This window comes from Augochlora pura, chromosome 9 (assembly GCF_028453695.1).
Source record: "Augochlora pura isolate Apur16 chromosome 9, APUR_v2.2.1, whole genome shotgun sequence".
Lineage (NCBI taxonomy): Eukaryota > Metazoa > Arthropoda > Insecta > Hymenoptera > Halictidae > Augochlora > Augochlora pura.
Genome location: NC_135780.1, coordinates 8,410,022 through 8,427,561, shown reverse-complemented (window position 1 = coordinate 8,427,561; position 17,540 = coordinate 8,410,022). Strand labels below are relative to the sequence as shown.

The 17,540-nt window shown below is 30.2% G+C and overlaps 2 protein-coding genes across 11 annotated transcripts; one reads left to right on the top strand and one right to left on the bottom strand.

The window, feature by feature from the left end:
• Positions 1–651: 651 nt before the first annotated feature.
• On the top strand, positions 652–5,712 carry Rala (Ras-like protein A). Of its 7 annotated transcripts, XR_013494772.1 has the most exons (8): positions 652–803; positions 1,615–1,668; positions 1,757–1,875; positions 1,959–2,167; positions 2,238–2,412; positions 2,881–2,997; positions 3,438–3,600; positions 3,698–5,712. XR_013494772.1 is itself a non-coding variant. In XM_078189834.1 (7 exons), exons 3-6 carry the CDS (start codon positions 1,771–1,773, stop codon positions 2,995–2,997), a joined length of 606 nt encoding a protein of 201 aa, XP_078045960.1. In that variant the 5' UTR covers positions 652–803; positions 1,615–1,668; positions 1,757–1,770; the 3' UTR covers positions 3,698–5,712. The 7 variants fall into 7 exon arrangements, 2 of the variants coding, with proteins under 2 accessions (XP_078045960.1, XP_078045961.1); XR_013494775.1 differs by lacking the exons at positions 2,881–2,997; positions 3,438–3,600 and having other exon boundaries at positions 3,698–3,867; positions 4,862–5,712; XR_013494774.1 differs by lacking the exons at positions 2,881–2,997; positions 3,438–3,600 and having other exon boundaries at positions 3,698–3,867; positions 4,498–5,712.
• A 1,225-nt stretch (positions 5,713–6,937) lies between these two features.
• On the bottom strand, positions 6,938–16,708 carry Sam-s (S-adenosylmethionine Synthetase). Of its 4 annotated transcripts, none has more exons than XM_078189831.1 (11): positions 16,464–16,708; positions 15,313–15,567; positions 15,043–15,235; positions 13,388–13,465; positions 13,054–13,176; positions 12,406–12,518; positions 10,407–10,550; positions 10,005–10,223; positions 9,147–9,329; positions 8,916–9,049; positions 6,938–8,567 (listed from the first exon to the last, which is right to left on the bottom strand). In XM_078189831.1, the coding sequence occupies exons 3-11, from the start codon at positions 15,155–15,157 to the stop codon at positions 8,462–8,464; spliced, it is 1,215 nt and encodes a 404-aa protein (XP_078045957.1). In that variant the 5' UTR covers positions 15,158–15,235; positions 15,313–15,567; positions 16,464–16,708; the 3' UTR covers positions 6,938–8,461. The 4 variants fall into 4 exon arrangements, with proteins under 4 accessions (XP_078045957.1, XP_078045958.1, XP_078045956.1 ...); XM_078189832.1 differs by having other exon boundaries at positions 15,318–15,567; XM_078189830.1 differs by lacking the exon at positions 12,406–12,518 and adding an exon at positions 11,620–11,732 and having other exon boundaries at positions 15,043–15,567.
• Between the last annotated feature and the right edge of the window lie 832 nt (positions 16,709–17,540).

The following is a 17,540-nucleotide window of genomic DNA, read 5'->3' as shown; positions in this document are numbered from 1 at the left end:
CTTGAATCAATATTTTATAATAAACATTTAGATTCTTTTGTGCATGTTTATGGAGCAAACTGTTATATTTGTGTTAACTTTATAGTTTCAAAAACGTGCTATACTGTGTAATGCAATTCCTCTATGTATATCTATGTACAAGTTGAATGAAACAGAGCCGAGTAAGTAATTAGTACTATTAATTTTTATGGGAAAATACAACACTTAGGTGTTTTAAAATATTGTAACTGGTGCATTTTCTTTTCACATGATACTTTTAACATTAAACTATGCACAATCTTTTTCTCATAACGTAACGCAAATTTGGGGATATAGCGAGATGTTTCAGAATACACAAAGCTTCTTTATCTTGGTCCTGATTGGCTGAAATGAATTCCAGCCTAAGAATTTAAGCCTCGTGATTGGTTATGCCATGAAACTGTAGAGATTGTAAACCTCTGTTGAAAACGCTATGTTACGTGGCTCTGAAACACGATACATGACATTCTATAAAGGAACATTGTTGAGTACTTGGAGTATATACATATGTGTGCCTGGCGGTAGTGTAGTAGTTTGTATGTATACAGATATGGTGTGAGGTATGTAAAGTCAAACTGGTATCACAGTACAAAGAAACACCAGTAGAGTGCCCGTAGTTAGTATACATATATATATATATATATCTTATGTATGAATGCATGTACAGTAGATACATAATTATTATCACCATCACCTATCAGTCGCGTTACAAGCAAGTACATACAGCGGGACGGCTAGCTTTGTAGAAAGAATATAATAGTTAACAGTACACGCGATTCTTGAAGGTATTTATCTGACGCATATTCGTAAATTGTTGACAGTAGAGATTAGATTTTCGTTAAATATATTAGAGTGTAAGAATGAACGTTCAAATAGAGGAGATTGTTTGTTGAAACTGGGCGTGTGGCACCGCCTTTTTCACTACTTGTCATTCGTATGCGTTCAGATATGTTTTCATTATCCCGTTTATTACTGTTTACAAACGTATGCACAAGGCGGATGTCATTTTCTCCACGTTGTTCAATATACATAGTTTTTGCAAGTTCTGTTTCAACGATTCTTGTGCTCGTGCTACGAATTGTGTAATATATCAACACAAAACGAAGAAAGTACAATGTGCTACGTTGTGTACTGTAAAACTACATTTAGTTTCTTTTCAATCATAGCTATCTGTGTATAGTTTTTCAATAAGGACAGTTGCGTTTCAAAATAACATATCTTGTTAACCTTTATTTATTACTTTGTATACATATTATTTCTCATTCTGTTTTCACCAATGGATCTATTTTTCCAACATCATAAATTATCCCACTATGATGTTCTTCTAGTGAAAAAATACTAATCAATTAATTGACATTTCTATTTTTTTTAACGTAAATTTATTGTCTGAAAACTATTAATGATATCAAAGCATTAAGTAAAGATATATGTAAGTGTATATTATATATTTATCGGTCACATTCTATGATTATTTTAGTAATCGCAATTTTTCATGAGAACCGAATGCACTAAAATTCTTTGTTCAAGAATAAATTGTAATACATCATAAACAGCAATACAATATATGCAAATATATACTCTTGACCTTCTTTGTAGATTTCTCACACTGACAACAGTAGTTTCACATCCTGTCTTTCTCAACTTCCTTCGGTAAAGTTAATTTCTAGTAAAATCTATAGTTCAAAATGTACAGGGAAACATTTGTACAAATATATGTTTTTTTGATATTTGTTTTCAGATAATTATAATAATATGTCAAAGAAGCCAGGAAATACTCCAGCAATGCATAAAGTTATAATGGTTGGGAGTGGAGGTGTTGGAAAGTCTGCTCTGACGTTACAATTTATGTATGACGAGGTATACCAAGTGTTTAATATACATAAAAAGTACATATAAGTTGAAGTAATGAAAATATTAATATCTTTCTCTGGTTCTATTAGTTTGTACAGGATTATGAACCCACTAAAGCAGATTCTTATAGGAAAAAAGTTGTATTAGATGCAGAGGAAGTACAAATAGACATCTTAGATACTGCAGGACAGGAAGATTATGCAGCAATTCGAGATAATTATTTCCGAAGCGGTGAAGGATTCCTCTGTGTCTTTTCTATAACAGAAGACGATAGTTTTCAAGCAACTCAAGAATTTAGGTAAATAATACTAGAATACATGCATGTAAAACTATGTATATTAGTGAAACATGTTATTTCATATGTGCAGAGAACAGATCCTTAGAGTAAAAAACGATGAGAACATTCCATTTTTATTAGTGGGAAATAAAAGTGATTTGCAAGAGAAAAGGAAGGTGAGCTTAGCTGAAGCTCAAGCAAGGGCACAGCAGTGGGGTGTACCATATGTAGAAACAAGCGCAAAAACAAAGGAAAACGTTGACAAGGTAATAGATGACTAAATTCTGTGGCATCTTTCTATTTTTCTATATTTACAAGTAGTGTAAACAATAGAGGTGTACTATAGAAGAAAGTTTTACTCGTTACAGTTATTAATGTTTATAATAGTATTTTATTAATTGCCAAAATAGTGATGCGATTGAATAATAAAAAGTGTGTAACATATACGTATTGTTAGTATTTCCTTTACTACATTAATTTGTTATTGCTATGGAACACAAAGAAACAGCATGAGGTATATGTTTATATAGCTTAATTTTGCAATTTATTACACATTTTTTATTTTCTTTTTTATGCGTATGTTATGTAGCTTATTCACGCGAATACCACTCTGTTAGATTGTATTGTACAAGCACTGAACACACACATACTACACATTGCATACATCTATTGATCAGTAAAGCACCTTTTTTAAGCCTTGAAGCTTTGAAACAGCATCGATTGCACATTTCCAGGTATTTTTCGATTTGATGCGTGAAATAAGTTCGCGCAAGATCGAAGACAAATCAGCAAGTAATGGTCGTGGAAAAGACCGAGCGAAGAGGAAGAAAAAGAAGTGCATTTTTCTATAGGTTTGATGTTTTTTGCACTGTTTTTTAATCTTTCATAACGATTACAAGTGGATGATGATTGAAGTTTCTGTAAATTATAATATTACTTTTTAGTTCTTTTTTGAAATCTTAATGAATATGTACGGCCATAATTTTTAGCAGATAACAATTATACCAGAAGTATCAACCTTCTGCAAGAGTGTCAGACCGGGACATAAAAAGAGAAGATTTCTTGTATATCGTTTACCAGGTTGACACTTGCTTATGCCTGAAATACTGCATATGCATGTATTATTTCATTTCAATGTTTCAAGTTGTACAAGCACAGAATGACTTTCTATTTTTGTTTTTGATATTCAACATTTATTATTTAATATTAGAGCTCGAAACTTCTGGAATGATATTGTGATCTTTTGTATGAACTAGTGAATACAGCTTGTCTTTACGCATGTTTATTCTAGCAACATAAATACCCTGCATCAAGTTTTTGCATTTTTGTTCATTGGGTGCGAGTATTTCACTAATTATAATAGAACACTACATATTAATCGATGATAGTTGAACAAATAACAAAAACAGAAAGTTTAGTTTTAGCACCATACACTGACGTTTAAAATTTATTAGGTAATAATCTAATATATTATATCGAATTGATCTAATGTTATGTAGATAGATTAAAGCGTATATTAAACATCGACGCATCTTGTTTATCATTTTACAGGTATTCTTTGATTTAATGCGTGCAATAGTCGCGCGCAAAGCACAGGAAAATCAGGGGGATGGAAACGAGCGTAAGAAGAAAAGAAACTGCTGCCTTTTGCTCTAACGAATATAAAACGATGTGTATAAATTCTGTAACGGAACATTCAACTACCAATTATGAAAACCTGAGTAAGAGAAATGATATATATACTTGGAAGTTTTTTAACACTTTACAGTGAAATGACATTAAACATGTTAAATATTTGCGTTGAGGACATCTCAAGTTTAATAAGCTATTTATATCTATATTCTATCAAGGATTACAAAATTTCTACTTTCTTGTTTTTTCTTTCCGTAAAGTGGCTGAATCATTAATAGTAAACTGATATTTGCAAGCACCTTCATGGTTATTGATTTACAACACAGATTTTGCTATAATGCGGAGTGAGTGTAAAAGTTTCTAATAGAGCACAAATGTAATATGTTGATGATGAAATTTTTTTTTTTTAATATTCATACAACATCCATTAGAGTGCTGAAATATGTACAATCATTGAAATTAACATTCGATACAAGTGAAGATTTATTTATTCGGCTCGGAGAATGTATGCATACGTTCTGCGCGATGCGTTCCATGATTACTAAAAACGGTTACTTGAAGAAATTGCAAACATTATGAGCGTGCTGTAATTAATTTTTTCTGCAAATAAAAGTACTATATCTGCACTGATACGTTTTGTGCATTTATTTGTAACCTTAACAAGTTTCAGCACTCTTAAATACTTGTTAACAGAGCTTAACGATTTCAAGTTGTTTCAGCTATTTGTTTTATGTTACGATAGTCGCGACACTGTAAAGTAATGAAAATCTATGGTACATTCACTTAAAATTTGCTTTACCGTTACTTCTTTGTATTCCGCAAGTCGCATTGTGTATACAGTGCATAAATATGTACAAATACAAGAAGGAATTTGTCACTGTTCTACAAGTAAGATACCATTGTGTCTTGAGTTAAGAAATTCGAACGTTTATAAAATTGTAGAATTGATAAGAAAATCGTGTAAAGCAGTTTAAATATGTTGCTTGAACCAACTCATTGAGTTTGATTTTTGTTGATTACATTATATATTGAAAGATTCTTAAATGAGTGTGGGGGTACTTGAAGTATTCATTTATTTTTCAGTGATCCGTGTTGTATCTCAACAAGTTGAGAAAACAGTTAAACTCAAAGCACTGAGTCTGTGAATGAATAGACTTCAATAGACTGATTGCATGATTAATGAATTTTTCTGAAAAGACTTGAACCTCTATGAGGTGCATTTATTTATGCAAAAATATAGTAAGAATATCTTGATATTATACAGTTTTACACGATATAATATTTATTTTACAATATACATATGTATATATACGTATATGTATATATATGTATTATTAAGCATTCAAATTTTACGGGATGATTATGGTTTAGGAACGTATATGTTAGTACTAGTTTTATTAGGTGAAAAGTAGTATTTTCTGCGAATTTCACTTTTCATATTTTTATACCATTAAAATTTATTGTGCCTTTTCAGTATTCACATGCTAACGAACTGAGATTGATATTCTAATAGAATTCTTTAAAGCAATTTTATCGATATGAATAGATTCAATCATATTTCATCCTATAAATATTTGTTTGTTGCAATACTAGAAAATATTTGAAAGTATGTATATTCAAGTTACTGCTTTGTAATAAATGGAATCGTTTTTTTGCGTAATTTCACGCACTATAGTCAATTATTCGACCACATGTCTATAGTTACTTTTTAATAAAATGTATTTTATATATATTAGATGAAAATGTTTTATACGTCTTTTGCACTAAATATTTTAAAGTATTAATTGTGCATTACTAATTTTACATCGATCCAACGAAACTGTACGAAATACTCATCAATTGTTACGTCCCAATAATAATTTTCGTATTGCACAAAACTGAATAAATGTAGAAAAATAGTTGCTCTGATGTAATAAAAAACGGCGTATTATTTATTTTTCATTGTACAGTACTAAAGATTCTTCTGTAAGTATTATAAGCAGAAAAAATATGTTAATACTCGCTCGGTGATTGCAAACCCGATCCAAGGCGAAAGTTATAAATGCAATCGCTAGTGAGGCAAAAAATGACTATTATGGGTTACGACCTATCTAGTCATAACATATGAGTATGTTATAAAATACCCCTTTTGTGTAATTTTATCGTGATGTTATTGGGCATAATATTCACTAATAAAATTTCTGGAAATTTTGACCATGTTTTACAAAATAATTTCCTCCTTAAGTGGTTAATGTGTCAGAATTGATCAATAATATTTTGCATATAATTGTTGCTTATGTTGTTAATAAAATTGTGTGTATCTGTAAACTGTATTCCATTTTAAATATCGCCGCGGTTTGTGATACTAAATTTTTCTCCAAAAAGCAATTAATTACATTTCGTCACGTTGTCATATGTTTCTGTATATGATACGGGCACAATAGATTCTCCTAAATAATTCCATAACCCTGTTTTATTTTCTTGTCTTAATTTTACCAAAATTAATGTTTTTAGGCGACTCTGCATTGAACAGATCAGGGCAGATTTAAGAAATTGAGGCGCCTCTTGTGGAGAGAAAATAAAGTTTAGTTTTTTTTGATAATCTTTATTTACATAAAGATTACAAACGTCTAAGTTGTATGTAGCTTAGGGTCAATCGTAATCAGTAACAGCATGATATAGATACATACATAAAAAGATATGTATAAGTACTTACTTGGTATTAATTATTACATTTGCATAGGTATTAGTAAACGACTTTGTACACCTTAGAGTATTATAGTATTCTATCATATTACAATTTCATACCATTTACAATGAGATGCATAAACGAAGTGTTCAATTAATGTATATGAATATTACATATTCAAGTCTACTGTTTTAAACAGACCATAGTAGAGTCTGAGTTGATTTTTAGGTCATTTCATTAGATATAAAACAGAGAATAACTACATCAATATTATAAAAGGAAGTAGTATTTAGTCGATCGTTAAGAGTATTCGCTTAATATTTTGAAAAGGTTTGTGATTTATATTATACGATTCAATATAAAGAAAAGAAAATTAAACAAGCCACATGGAACTCAATGACTAATGTACAATTTAAATTTTTATTCAATAGTTTATTCCATTTTTATAAATGAAACATGTTAACGTTGAATATTAATGCAATTTTTGTTTAAATATTTTTAAATGTTTATGTTATAAAAGAATATGTTGTATTTGGCAGAGCGTATACATAAAATCATTCTATATAAAAATATTTGTATAACATTTATAGTAGAGGTAGAAAAACTAAAGTACACAAAAAAGGAATTTTCTAGAATGACACACTATGGAACAAAATTGAATAAAATGAAGAACATTCGATAATTTTATTAAAAAATTCTTTTTATTATGACTTGCATACGATGATCTTGTGCATCTTTACATTGCCAATACCATTATACGATAGATTGTTGCATTAATCTAATGAACAGAAAATCGCTAATCTTCATGTACAATTTTAAAATTTGATATTCACGGATTTTTCATACTACACATTGAAAAAGTCGTATTATAGTTTTCGAGCTCCATTACACAATTTTTCTTAAACCTTATAAAGAAAGGTCTTGTAGCTTCGATGTTGCATTAATTACTATACATTGCAAGATCGTCAATGTCTATTACAATTATCTATTCAAAGAAAGCAAAGAGGGAAATTCGTGTGTGTACAATAACTCTTAACAATTCATATTGTCACTAGAGTTATCATCCTGCGAACTGTTCCTAGGGATATAACCCTATCGACAAGATAAAACGTTTAGAATCAGTGTATATATTCATATATAAATATATAAGAATTAGTAATATCGCGATCCCTTAAATTCAAACACAACCACGAATGTTTACTCAACAGTTTCAGGAAGTGCGATATTATTAACACCTGGTTGATATATATTACCTTTTTGTCATAAAGGATTCTCAAACGATATGAAAATTACGTCTGCTCGAAATTGGTCAATCTTTTTCCCACTTTGCTAAAATGAATGTATATTATCAGTTTATGTTTGCACTCGAACAATTAATAATTCTAATGAAAGAGAAACGTACATGAAAGCCCAAAGTTAATTAATTAAATTTCTGGCAAAGATTAGACTTAAAACAGACTAAAAACAGGTTTGGACTTTCACGTACGTTCGCAAAGTACTAATACCGCTAAAAATCTGAGAGAACATTTTCATCTCAAGATGGTATCAATTTATACATTTGTCAAATACGTCATCGTCTTTCGTTCTTCTTATTGTTCTTGTGTAGCGATTGACTTTTAACACACACACCACTTGCAGCCTTGAATAGCCTATAATGACTCAGGCATTAGTTCACCTTTCCCTTTGTCGATAGTCGTAATAACATAAGGGTTGGTAGTTCTTTATTTAATTTTTTGTAGGTGAAGTGAAGGAAAAATAATTGTCCTCAGCTGACATGCTGGGTCAACGAAATTTGTACTATACCACATAATACAAAGTACCTCGTGGTGCAGATAAACTAGTATGTCATTTTTCCTGCTAGTTTGCTAGGTTGGCAAAAGGAATTGATGGACTTTGCGAATGTAGCGTGGAGGTCAGAAAATCTCGGAGAACGATTTACGAGATATACACGATTAATTGAGAGCAAATTATACGTTCATCAGAGAACGTCAGACTGATTAAAATCTATGCTCTCATCAATCGAGAATTAGTGTCTTTGGCTGCTCCCAGGTGAAGCCCTCTCGTCCAAAATGTCCATATGTGCTGGTTTGTTGATAAATTGGGTTACGAAGATTCAATTCTCTAGAAAATTAACAAAATGCAATATTTGAGAATTATTTCTTACATATAAACAATTTAGAAACATGAAATGTAGAAACAATGTTAAATATTCTTATTACAATTATAATAAAACGTACAACATTTATCATCATTACTGTATTTTGACACTGATGCGATTAGTCTCAGTAATTTTTAGTTTCATCATGGCATTCAAGAGTAGCAAATACTATATAACATCATTGAATAACTCGATAGTATCCAAATACAGTTTCTTTCTATGAAGTTTTAGTTTGTAAACATGAATTTTTTGAAACAATTAATTCAAATAAAATATTACTAATTCAAAATGTACATAAATAATGTACTTACTTAACAATTTTTCCAGGTCGTAAATCAAAGTTCTTATTAACTATATCTAAAAGTTCATTTTGAGATAATTTGGATGTACCGTAGTCGAAGACTGTGATTGAAAGTGGTTCTGCCACTCCAATGGCATAAGAAACCTAAATATGGAATAAAAAATATTAAGAAATTTAGTTATATTTTAATTATCTAGCTTTGTTATTTGTTAATAATGTTTAAGATATTAATAATTAATACCTGTACAAGACAACGTCTGCATAAACTTGCTTTAACCAAAGACTTCGCTACCCATCTTGCTGCATAAGCAGCAGATCTATCGACTTTCGTGAAATCTTTACCAGAAAATGCACCACCTCCATGTGCCCCCCAGCCACCATAAGTGTCTACTATAATTTTACGACCAGTAAGACCTGCATCACTCTACAAATAAAGCAACATTATACATTATTACAGTTTACAATCATATATATATATATAATTTATTGTATTTATTTATACAATATAACTCCGATAAAATAAAAACGTAGTAGGTATTTTCAAACTTAAAACAATCTTTTTATTTCGGCATTAAAAGTTTTTCAAATGTGTAGAATTGTGATAGTTTCAATAACTGGATAGTTCAGATAATAAGAGTTTATTATTTACTAATATTTCTCTCTATCGGTACTATATTCAGTAGTTTCGTCAAGTATATGTATATGCCTGGAACCTAACATGATCTTGTTTAGATAAATGGAATACAAATAAACGGATTTCTACACAACACATGTGAATCGATTTTAGCCTCTGTGTATAATCAAATTGATATTTGCGATAAATTGTACGGAAAGTTGTGAAATTTTACTATATTCTTATTAATATATTTTTGAAATTTGTGTTCACAATTTGTAATACGTGAATCCAAAGATAATTTTCTCTTAATTACTTTCAGTTTTTAAGAAATTGAATTTTGAAAAAACTACCAATTAATATGAAATCTAGATATTTGTTTACATTAGCCATAAAAATTATATAATATGCTTAACTAATAGATGATGCCAACAATGTCAATCAACATGCTGTTCCAAAAAAGAATATGAATAATTTATATTTCACCTGCGGTCCACCAATAATGAACAATCCACAAGGATTAACGTGGAAGACTGTTCTTTCATCCAAGTACCTAGCTGGAATTACTTCTTTAATAACTTTCTCCATAATTGCTTTACGTAGTTCCTCCAAACCAATTTTTTCACTGTGTTGCAATGATACAACCACTGTGTGAACTCTAATGGGTACACAAGCACCACGATCCATAACATATTCACAGGTAACCTATTTAAAAATGAAATTTAAATTATTTTTTTCTTGTAACATTACAAAGTTATTATTATTATTATTCTAATATATTCTCAGCAAATTTCTTTTTCATCATGGCTATCAAGAGTAGCAAATACAACATAATACATCATTGACTAAATTATATATTAAATTAGATATTATAAAGAATAAACGAACTTGTGTTTTTGAGTCTGGTCTTGCCCACCATAATTCATCGCTTCGTCTTAGCTCTGCGATCTTTTGATTTAACTTATGTGCCAAAACAACAGTCAATGGCATACATTCATCGGTTTCATCTGTCGCATAGCCAAACATCAGACCCTGATAGAAGAATTTGAGTTATTCCAGCTAAAATTTATGAGATATAAACTTGAAGCAGGAGATAGATTTAATCAATGTCTTTAATTAATTTGCAAATAGGAGATTAAGCATTAATAAATAGCACAAAGTACACATATAGCTCACAGTTTAAGGAAAAGTATTATATTCTATAAATTCTTGGGATGTCAGTCATTTTACTGAAAATTTATAATTTTCTGAGGTGCAACACAGAGCAAAATTATTGGGCAATACTATCTAATAATTTGAAAATAACAAGTCTCCAACACACATTCAGCTGATCATGTAAATTAGCCAGGAAAAATGTTTGAAGATTATGTAATAAGAATCTGTCTATGAAGACTATATGATATATTTATATTACTAAAATACGGAGGGACGAATTTAATATTTTTTCACTTTTCTACATTCAAAGCAGCATTCCACAAAAAATACCATTCAATAAGGACATAAATTTTTCTGCCCCTTACTACATCTCAATTTTTTAAGAACATACATTCCAAATGTAACGAATTTTATATATACAATCAGAAATCCAAATATAATATGATCTAAATGATATGGATATAATAGAAGATTGATAATGACGATTTTTTATATGATAAATTTAATGATTATTTTTTAACAAGCATAATGAATAGTAGCATTTAAATTAAAAATTGTTCAGATAACTTTAAGGAACAGATAAACACTTAGAAATTAAAAATTAGAAGAAATTAAAAAGATTAAAACACACCATAAGGTCTAATAGATACACATGCCTTTACCACAACCACACCAAGGCAATACTGAGAAACTAACTAGTAGCACAACCTAGATATGACATATAAAGAACTAACAAATACTATATTACAATTATCACTACTTACAATATAAGGAATCTAATAAGCGTTCTATTGAAGATATTGAAAATTGAAGGTGGGAAAAGTAAACATAAATAAGATGTGTTACTCGAAATGCTAAGAATAACGAATAGTAGCATTAGATACAGTAGATAAGAAGAACAGAAAGAACAAAAAGTTCATAGTCAACGATCAGAATGCTAATTGACCTGGTCTCCTGCGCCCACTTCTTCATCACTACGATTTTCATGAACTCCTGCAGCAATATTTGGTGACTGAGCATCAAGCGCCAATAGAACATTGCAGAGTTTGTAGTCAAAACCTGTAGAAATTATACGAGTAAGACAAACATTTTGCAAACAAAGATACGACTATTCCTCCATTGAATGACCATTCTTCTGGCTGATCAGTTTTAAATATTTATATTAAAAATTTGAGAAATTGATAAATCACACTTTCAAAGATATTATGAAGTTTCGTACAAATTTTTCATCGAAAATGATACTACTGGAAAAAATTTCCGTCGTGAATTACCACTTGATATAGTGTACAATTTATTGATTCTGAATATTTGTATCACAAATGTGATGCAATATGTGACCACCATTTGAAAAAGAAATGTAAAACATTCCTCTAAAAGTCTTATAATACGTAATATCAAGATGTTATTCAAAACCTATTTATGACATGTATTTATATTAGAATTATGATTATGATGTTTAATAATTAATTTTTTAAGAGACTAGAAAATTGTGAAACTTTTATAGTGAGAATAAAATTGAATTACCTTATCTTATAAAATATATGTAGTGTTTGTGTAATTGTGTAACACTAGCATTCACACCAATTTACACACTCACACTGAACGCAGGGAAAGTGTATGTTAAAGAAATTTGTTTAAAATATATAATAAGGGGGAGGGGTGCATAAAACAGGAAGAATGTTATTGAATTATATGGCTGCTCTGCGGCACGGGCTGAGAATGGGTTATGTACCTGATCACCTGCACCCACGTCCTTCTCTTCCCTGTCCACATGAACACCATCAGCGATATTTGGAGACTGTTGTTCGATCGCCACCAAAAGGTTCAACGTACGCCAATCGAATCCTGCCACGATTATGATATGCTTACGTTACATATTCATACGTTTTTTTTCACTTATTTTTTGATCCAAAAGATAATGTAAACCGGATATTAATTATCCAATCGATCGAGTCATGGAATTTCCTCAAGTCCAACAGTTTGTTACTAACGTGTATGTAGCGTAAGGCACATCCTTTCGATACACAAATACACACTTATTATTACAACTTAATACACAAATAATACTATAAGCATTTTAACAAAATTTATAGTTAATATGCTGGAAGCTTTCGTGCCATGATTCGACCGTGTATTTGTAAAATTTGATTCAAAAGAACCAAATGAGGCGAATTGTATAGGGGGTAAGACAACAGAATCTTCATCCAGCCACAGGGCAAGTACATGTCGCATCAATTCTTAGGTTAGCAAGGAAAATTTCAAATGCTTTAGATGTACAAGATAAAAACAAATTAAACAAAACTTTAGGGGTGGCAAAGGATTTAACAAACATACATCACTGTAGAGAAGAAACATAAAATACTATTGAAAATATTTTTACCTTTAGATGAATCATCGTAACCGATATGTTTGACTGTATCCCGAACAATTTTTTGATAGTCTACCACTGCTTTCGATGTAATTTCACCACACAATAGTATCATTCCAGTCTTCGTTACGGTTTCTAAAGAATTAAAGAAAATGTTATAGATGAAATGAATGTAAACATTTTACACTGTTTTGAATAGATGCGTACTATATAGCTACTGTATTAAGCATTAGGTTTCTAGAGTTCTATTTCAAAATTAACTCAAGGTGAAATCGATAGGCTTATAAATAGAGATTGTAACAAGAATGGACAGAAATCATTGAAAATTACTATTAAGAAAACTTACCACATGCAACTTTTGCATCAGGATCCTGCTTTAAATGTGCATCTAAAATGGCATCACTTATTTGATCACACATTTTGTCTGAAAAAAAAAAAACAATAAGAAAATAATATTATTAAAATTACATATTATATATTAAAAGATTAAATTCTACATGTTTATTTCACTATTACATATTTATGGAAATATTAAATATTTTGTATGATAGGATAATATTTGAAAATTTACTACCATTCTCATAAACTGAATATAAGTATATTTTAAATGTATTAAATAAACATCTATAATTTATTAATTATATTTTATTAATCCATAAATTACAAATAAACAAAATAAGTTGAATATCAAATGTAGATTTATTTTATACATAAATTTAAATTTTTATTTTATTTCATAACAACGAATATACATTTAATTTTAGGTAAGTCATTAATTACATAATACAAATTTAAAGATTTATTAAATATCAAGAAATTCTAGAAAACAATAGAAATTAGAATTTATTAAAGTACAATGGAATTAATGAGTCACAAATATTAATTAACTGCATTTCATTTCACCTCCCTTAGTGCAAACGTAACTTGTCATCAATAAATAAGTGGAGATAATAGAAATAACAGTTCCTGAAATTATAGGTTATATTAATGACAAACTAACTTTCAATTTTATAAATTAGTAACAATTTATAAAAAAAAAACCCTTAAGTGAAATATGAACGCGTTAAAATGTAAACGAAATTCATTTTATTATTACATTTATTTACCAATAGATACTCAATTTAAAAAGCCCGCCCAAAGCCTATCCGCATGTCTCCACAAATAGAAAAATCTCAACTAAGTTCCGTGCAAATCATACTCTTGGAAACCTTAAATATCTTACAGCCGATATCAACATAACCAAAACCTTCGTGAATTACTTTGAAAGAAAATAAAGTAGATTTAATAACAATTACAACGTAATTAATATACGATTTTCAAATTCAGCCTTTTGAAATCAATTTATAGAGCACATGGCCACGCCACATCATTTTCATCTTTAAGAAATATTTCTTCAAAACTATTTCATTAACCCATGATAATCAAACATTAATTTAAATGAAAATCATATGTTCGTATGTTAAATATTAATAGAGAATTCCACAGCGACTCTCATTAGATACCACATGGCACGATAAAACTAAAAAATTGATATCCATGCCGAAGTTCAAGAATATGGTTATGCTTTCCTCACGTGTTCACCGTTACAAATGTTGAAGATTCGAGGAATATGATTGTGAACAACCTTGTTTCTCCCACGCTTCCAAAAATACATTTCTTTTTAAACGGATTACAAGAAACACGCTTTCAATGACACGTGACCCGAAAATTTCATACCATAATAATGAAATAATTACATTGTATAGCGAAGAAAACGAGGAACGGGATGTAGTAATATTCTTACGAATAGTACAATCGTGCATTCGGTTTTTTGCGTCCATGCTGCTATGGACGAAATAGATATACTAACGAATGTGTTAAATCAAGAAAGGGTCGTGCGCACGCGGGTACGATCGTTGGTAGAATTTCATGGCGGCACACGCGACTCATGGTGATATGGAGGTTGTTAGGTGAAAATTTGGCCGGGTCATGAGTCGAACATCTGATTTACAAAGTAAATACCTGGATGGCCCTCGCCAACGGACTCTGAGGTGAAGAGAAAACTGGTGTCCTGTTGTAGCTCAGGCGGTGTGTGCCCATTCGCGTATCCATTCATGTGGTGAGCGGTCTCCGGCATTTTCTTTCCGATAGCTGAGCTCTTCTTCTCGTTTAGGTGGTCTCTAGTCACGTGCTGTGACTTCGATTACTAATTCACCTGGTTTGATTGATGGAATCGTCCGTGGTAAACTGCTTGGTTCGTACACCCTCTACTTTGATCTCGCGTGAGCCTACCTTACCCTTACACCAGCACAGCACGGAACGTAATAGCAGAGAACGCGGAGCGAACGCACTATGGTACAGTGTTGAAAGTAAAAGAGAATCCCCGCTTTCTGACTGCAGATATTTATAACCTCGGTGGAGACAAGTGGTAGTTCGGGCGAGATCGTGTCACGTGATCCCTTTTCACCCGGGAAATCAACTACGGCGCGGAATTCGAGTATACTGGAGGCGGATTTTGGAATCGTTCACCGACTACACGTGGCGCACCTGGAAAATATTACTGATAAGTTAAGATCAGATTTGCCAGAGATGTATATCTCACAAATGTATGCGATTATTTTTAATAAGACCAATGAGTCGAGATTACAACTAATGCCTCTGAATCATGGGTACTCTAAGCAACAAATCACTTAAATCAATTAGAATCATTATTAATAGTTAATTGTTATTAAGACACGACATATTTTCATCTAGTAAATTGTCTATTAAAAATTAATTATATTGCGAATTTCAACTATAAAACTGTTATACGTACTATATTATTATTTTGTCGTTTATATTATTACTAATTTTTGTACAACAAAGCTTAGATTGATAAAAATGTTTCTTTTTAAAGAAAATAATCAATTGTTTGCGATAGTAACATCCTTATAAATATTATATCGATGTTTAAACTAATACATACTAATCAATGAGCGGTTTTATAAACAAAATTTCAATTTCTAATTACGTATTTGTTACGAGTAGTATAGAAAAACATTGTAATTATTATTATTAATCAAAATTTGAAATTTGAAATCGTATTATGATAAAATGATATTTTCTGTTCGCATGACGTATCGATTTTAGTAATTATTCATTCCTTGTTCTTTAAAATAATGTTTAGATAGTTATTCAACTGTTGATTTCATATGAACGAAGAATACCCATTATGTTTTTTATGAAATAACAACTAATACATTTTAAATAAATGATTTAAATTAGTCGGTAGATTATTTCAGAGATTGAACACAGCAATCTCTAGTTTTTTAATATACATTATTTATAGTATATCGTTTTTATTGGATGAATTTAGCTTAACGCAGCATCAACGATATTTTGAAATGCATAGGATTTCCAATGATGACACGATCATGCGCGAATTCGTAAAAGTCCATACAAACCTTTGACTTAACGGAATTAAGTATATCTAACGATCACATTCGATTCGGACCAGTTTTTGTTCCTCAGGAAACAGAAAACATTCGTAACACTCGAACAGAAAAATCCAGAAAACTTTCAAAGAATACAATAAACAATTGTTGCATTGAACTTTGAGCCTCGCGTTTGAATCGTCTTGAATAATTATCAAGTTACAGCAAACACGTTTTGTACGTCTTCTCGACAGAACAGAATTTACACTGAACAGATGACGGTATCAGTTACGTTTTTATATGTCGCCGAGTCTCCCTCCAAACACGAGGAAAAACCGAAGTGGGGTAAGAATAAACTATTTGTGTTGCACATTGTGGATATAACGATATTGTTTAAACGGTATAATTTTCGAATAATTAATCAATTTAGAAAATGTTTTCTTTAATTATAGTTAATTAAATTTACCATTTGCTATTTATAATTTCAAGAAAATAAAATGTATAGTGAGACAGTAATTTTATTATTCATATTCATTTATTATAAAATATAATAAGTCGTCTTGTAAATGTTCATAATTATTTATTAATAATAACTTTATATATAACTGTATTAAAATCACACAGTTGTTTGTTTAAGTGTTCTTTATGTTTCGATAAAAAGTGTAGTTTCCTTAATCTGTGGAAATATTAATTATAGTGTAATGCAAGCGTACAAAAAAGACTGTGGTAATTTGTTGTGCTCAGGAGAGAGGGGGGATACTGAGCAAATTTGTATTATTCGTGGTGGTATCTACATGAAAACATTTCATATTATGAGAGATAAATAATATTTAAGATTATGTCATATTTTCGTATTACCAACATAAAAACATAAGGAACGACTTCTTCAGATATTTTTGATAACTTTATTATGCTTAATTTTAAGCTGTCCCTCGTTCGTCTTTTTCAAACAATTTATAAATTTTACAAAATTAAACATATTTTATGTATTATTTAAAACAAGAATGACATGTTGTTTACTGGTGTAAATTATTGTTTAAGAACATAGTTTTAATTAATTTGAATGTTTCATTCTTCCCATTTCTGTTACGTTTTATGAAAAAACCA

Excerpts from the sequence above, each read along its gene's own strand:
- Rala (XM_078189834.1), top strand. The coding sequence starts at position 1,771 with ATGTCAAAGAAGCCAGGAAATACTCCAGCAATGCATAAAGTTATAATG. Across the intron at positions 1,876-1,958 it reads TACAATTTATGTATGACGAG|TTTGTACAGGATTATGAACC; the intron begins GTATACCAAGTG and ends TGGTTCTATTAG. Across the intron at positions 2,168-2,237 it reads CAAGCAACTCAAGAATTTAG|AGAACAGATCCTTAGAGTAA; the intron begins GTAAATAATACT and ends TCATATGTGCAG.
- Sam-s (XM_078189830.1), bottom strand. The coding sequence starts at position 15,157 with ATGCCGGAGACCGCTCACCACATGAATGGATACGCGAATGGGCACACA. Across the intron at positions 11,733-13,053 it reads TTACGATGATTCATCTAAAG|GTTTTGACTACAAACTCTGC; the intron begins GTAAAAATATTT and ends TAATTTCTACAG. Across the intron at positions 9,050-9,146 it reads GCAGACGTTGTCTTGTACAG|GTTTCTTATGCCATTGGAGT; the intron begins GTATTAATTATT and ends TTCCATATTTAG.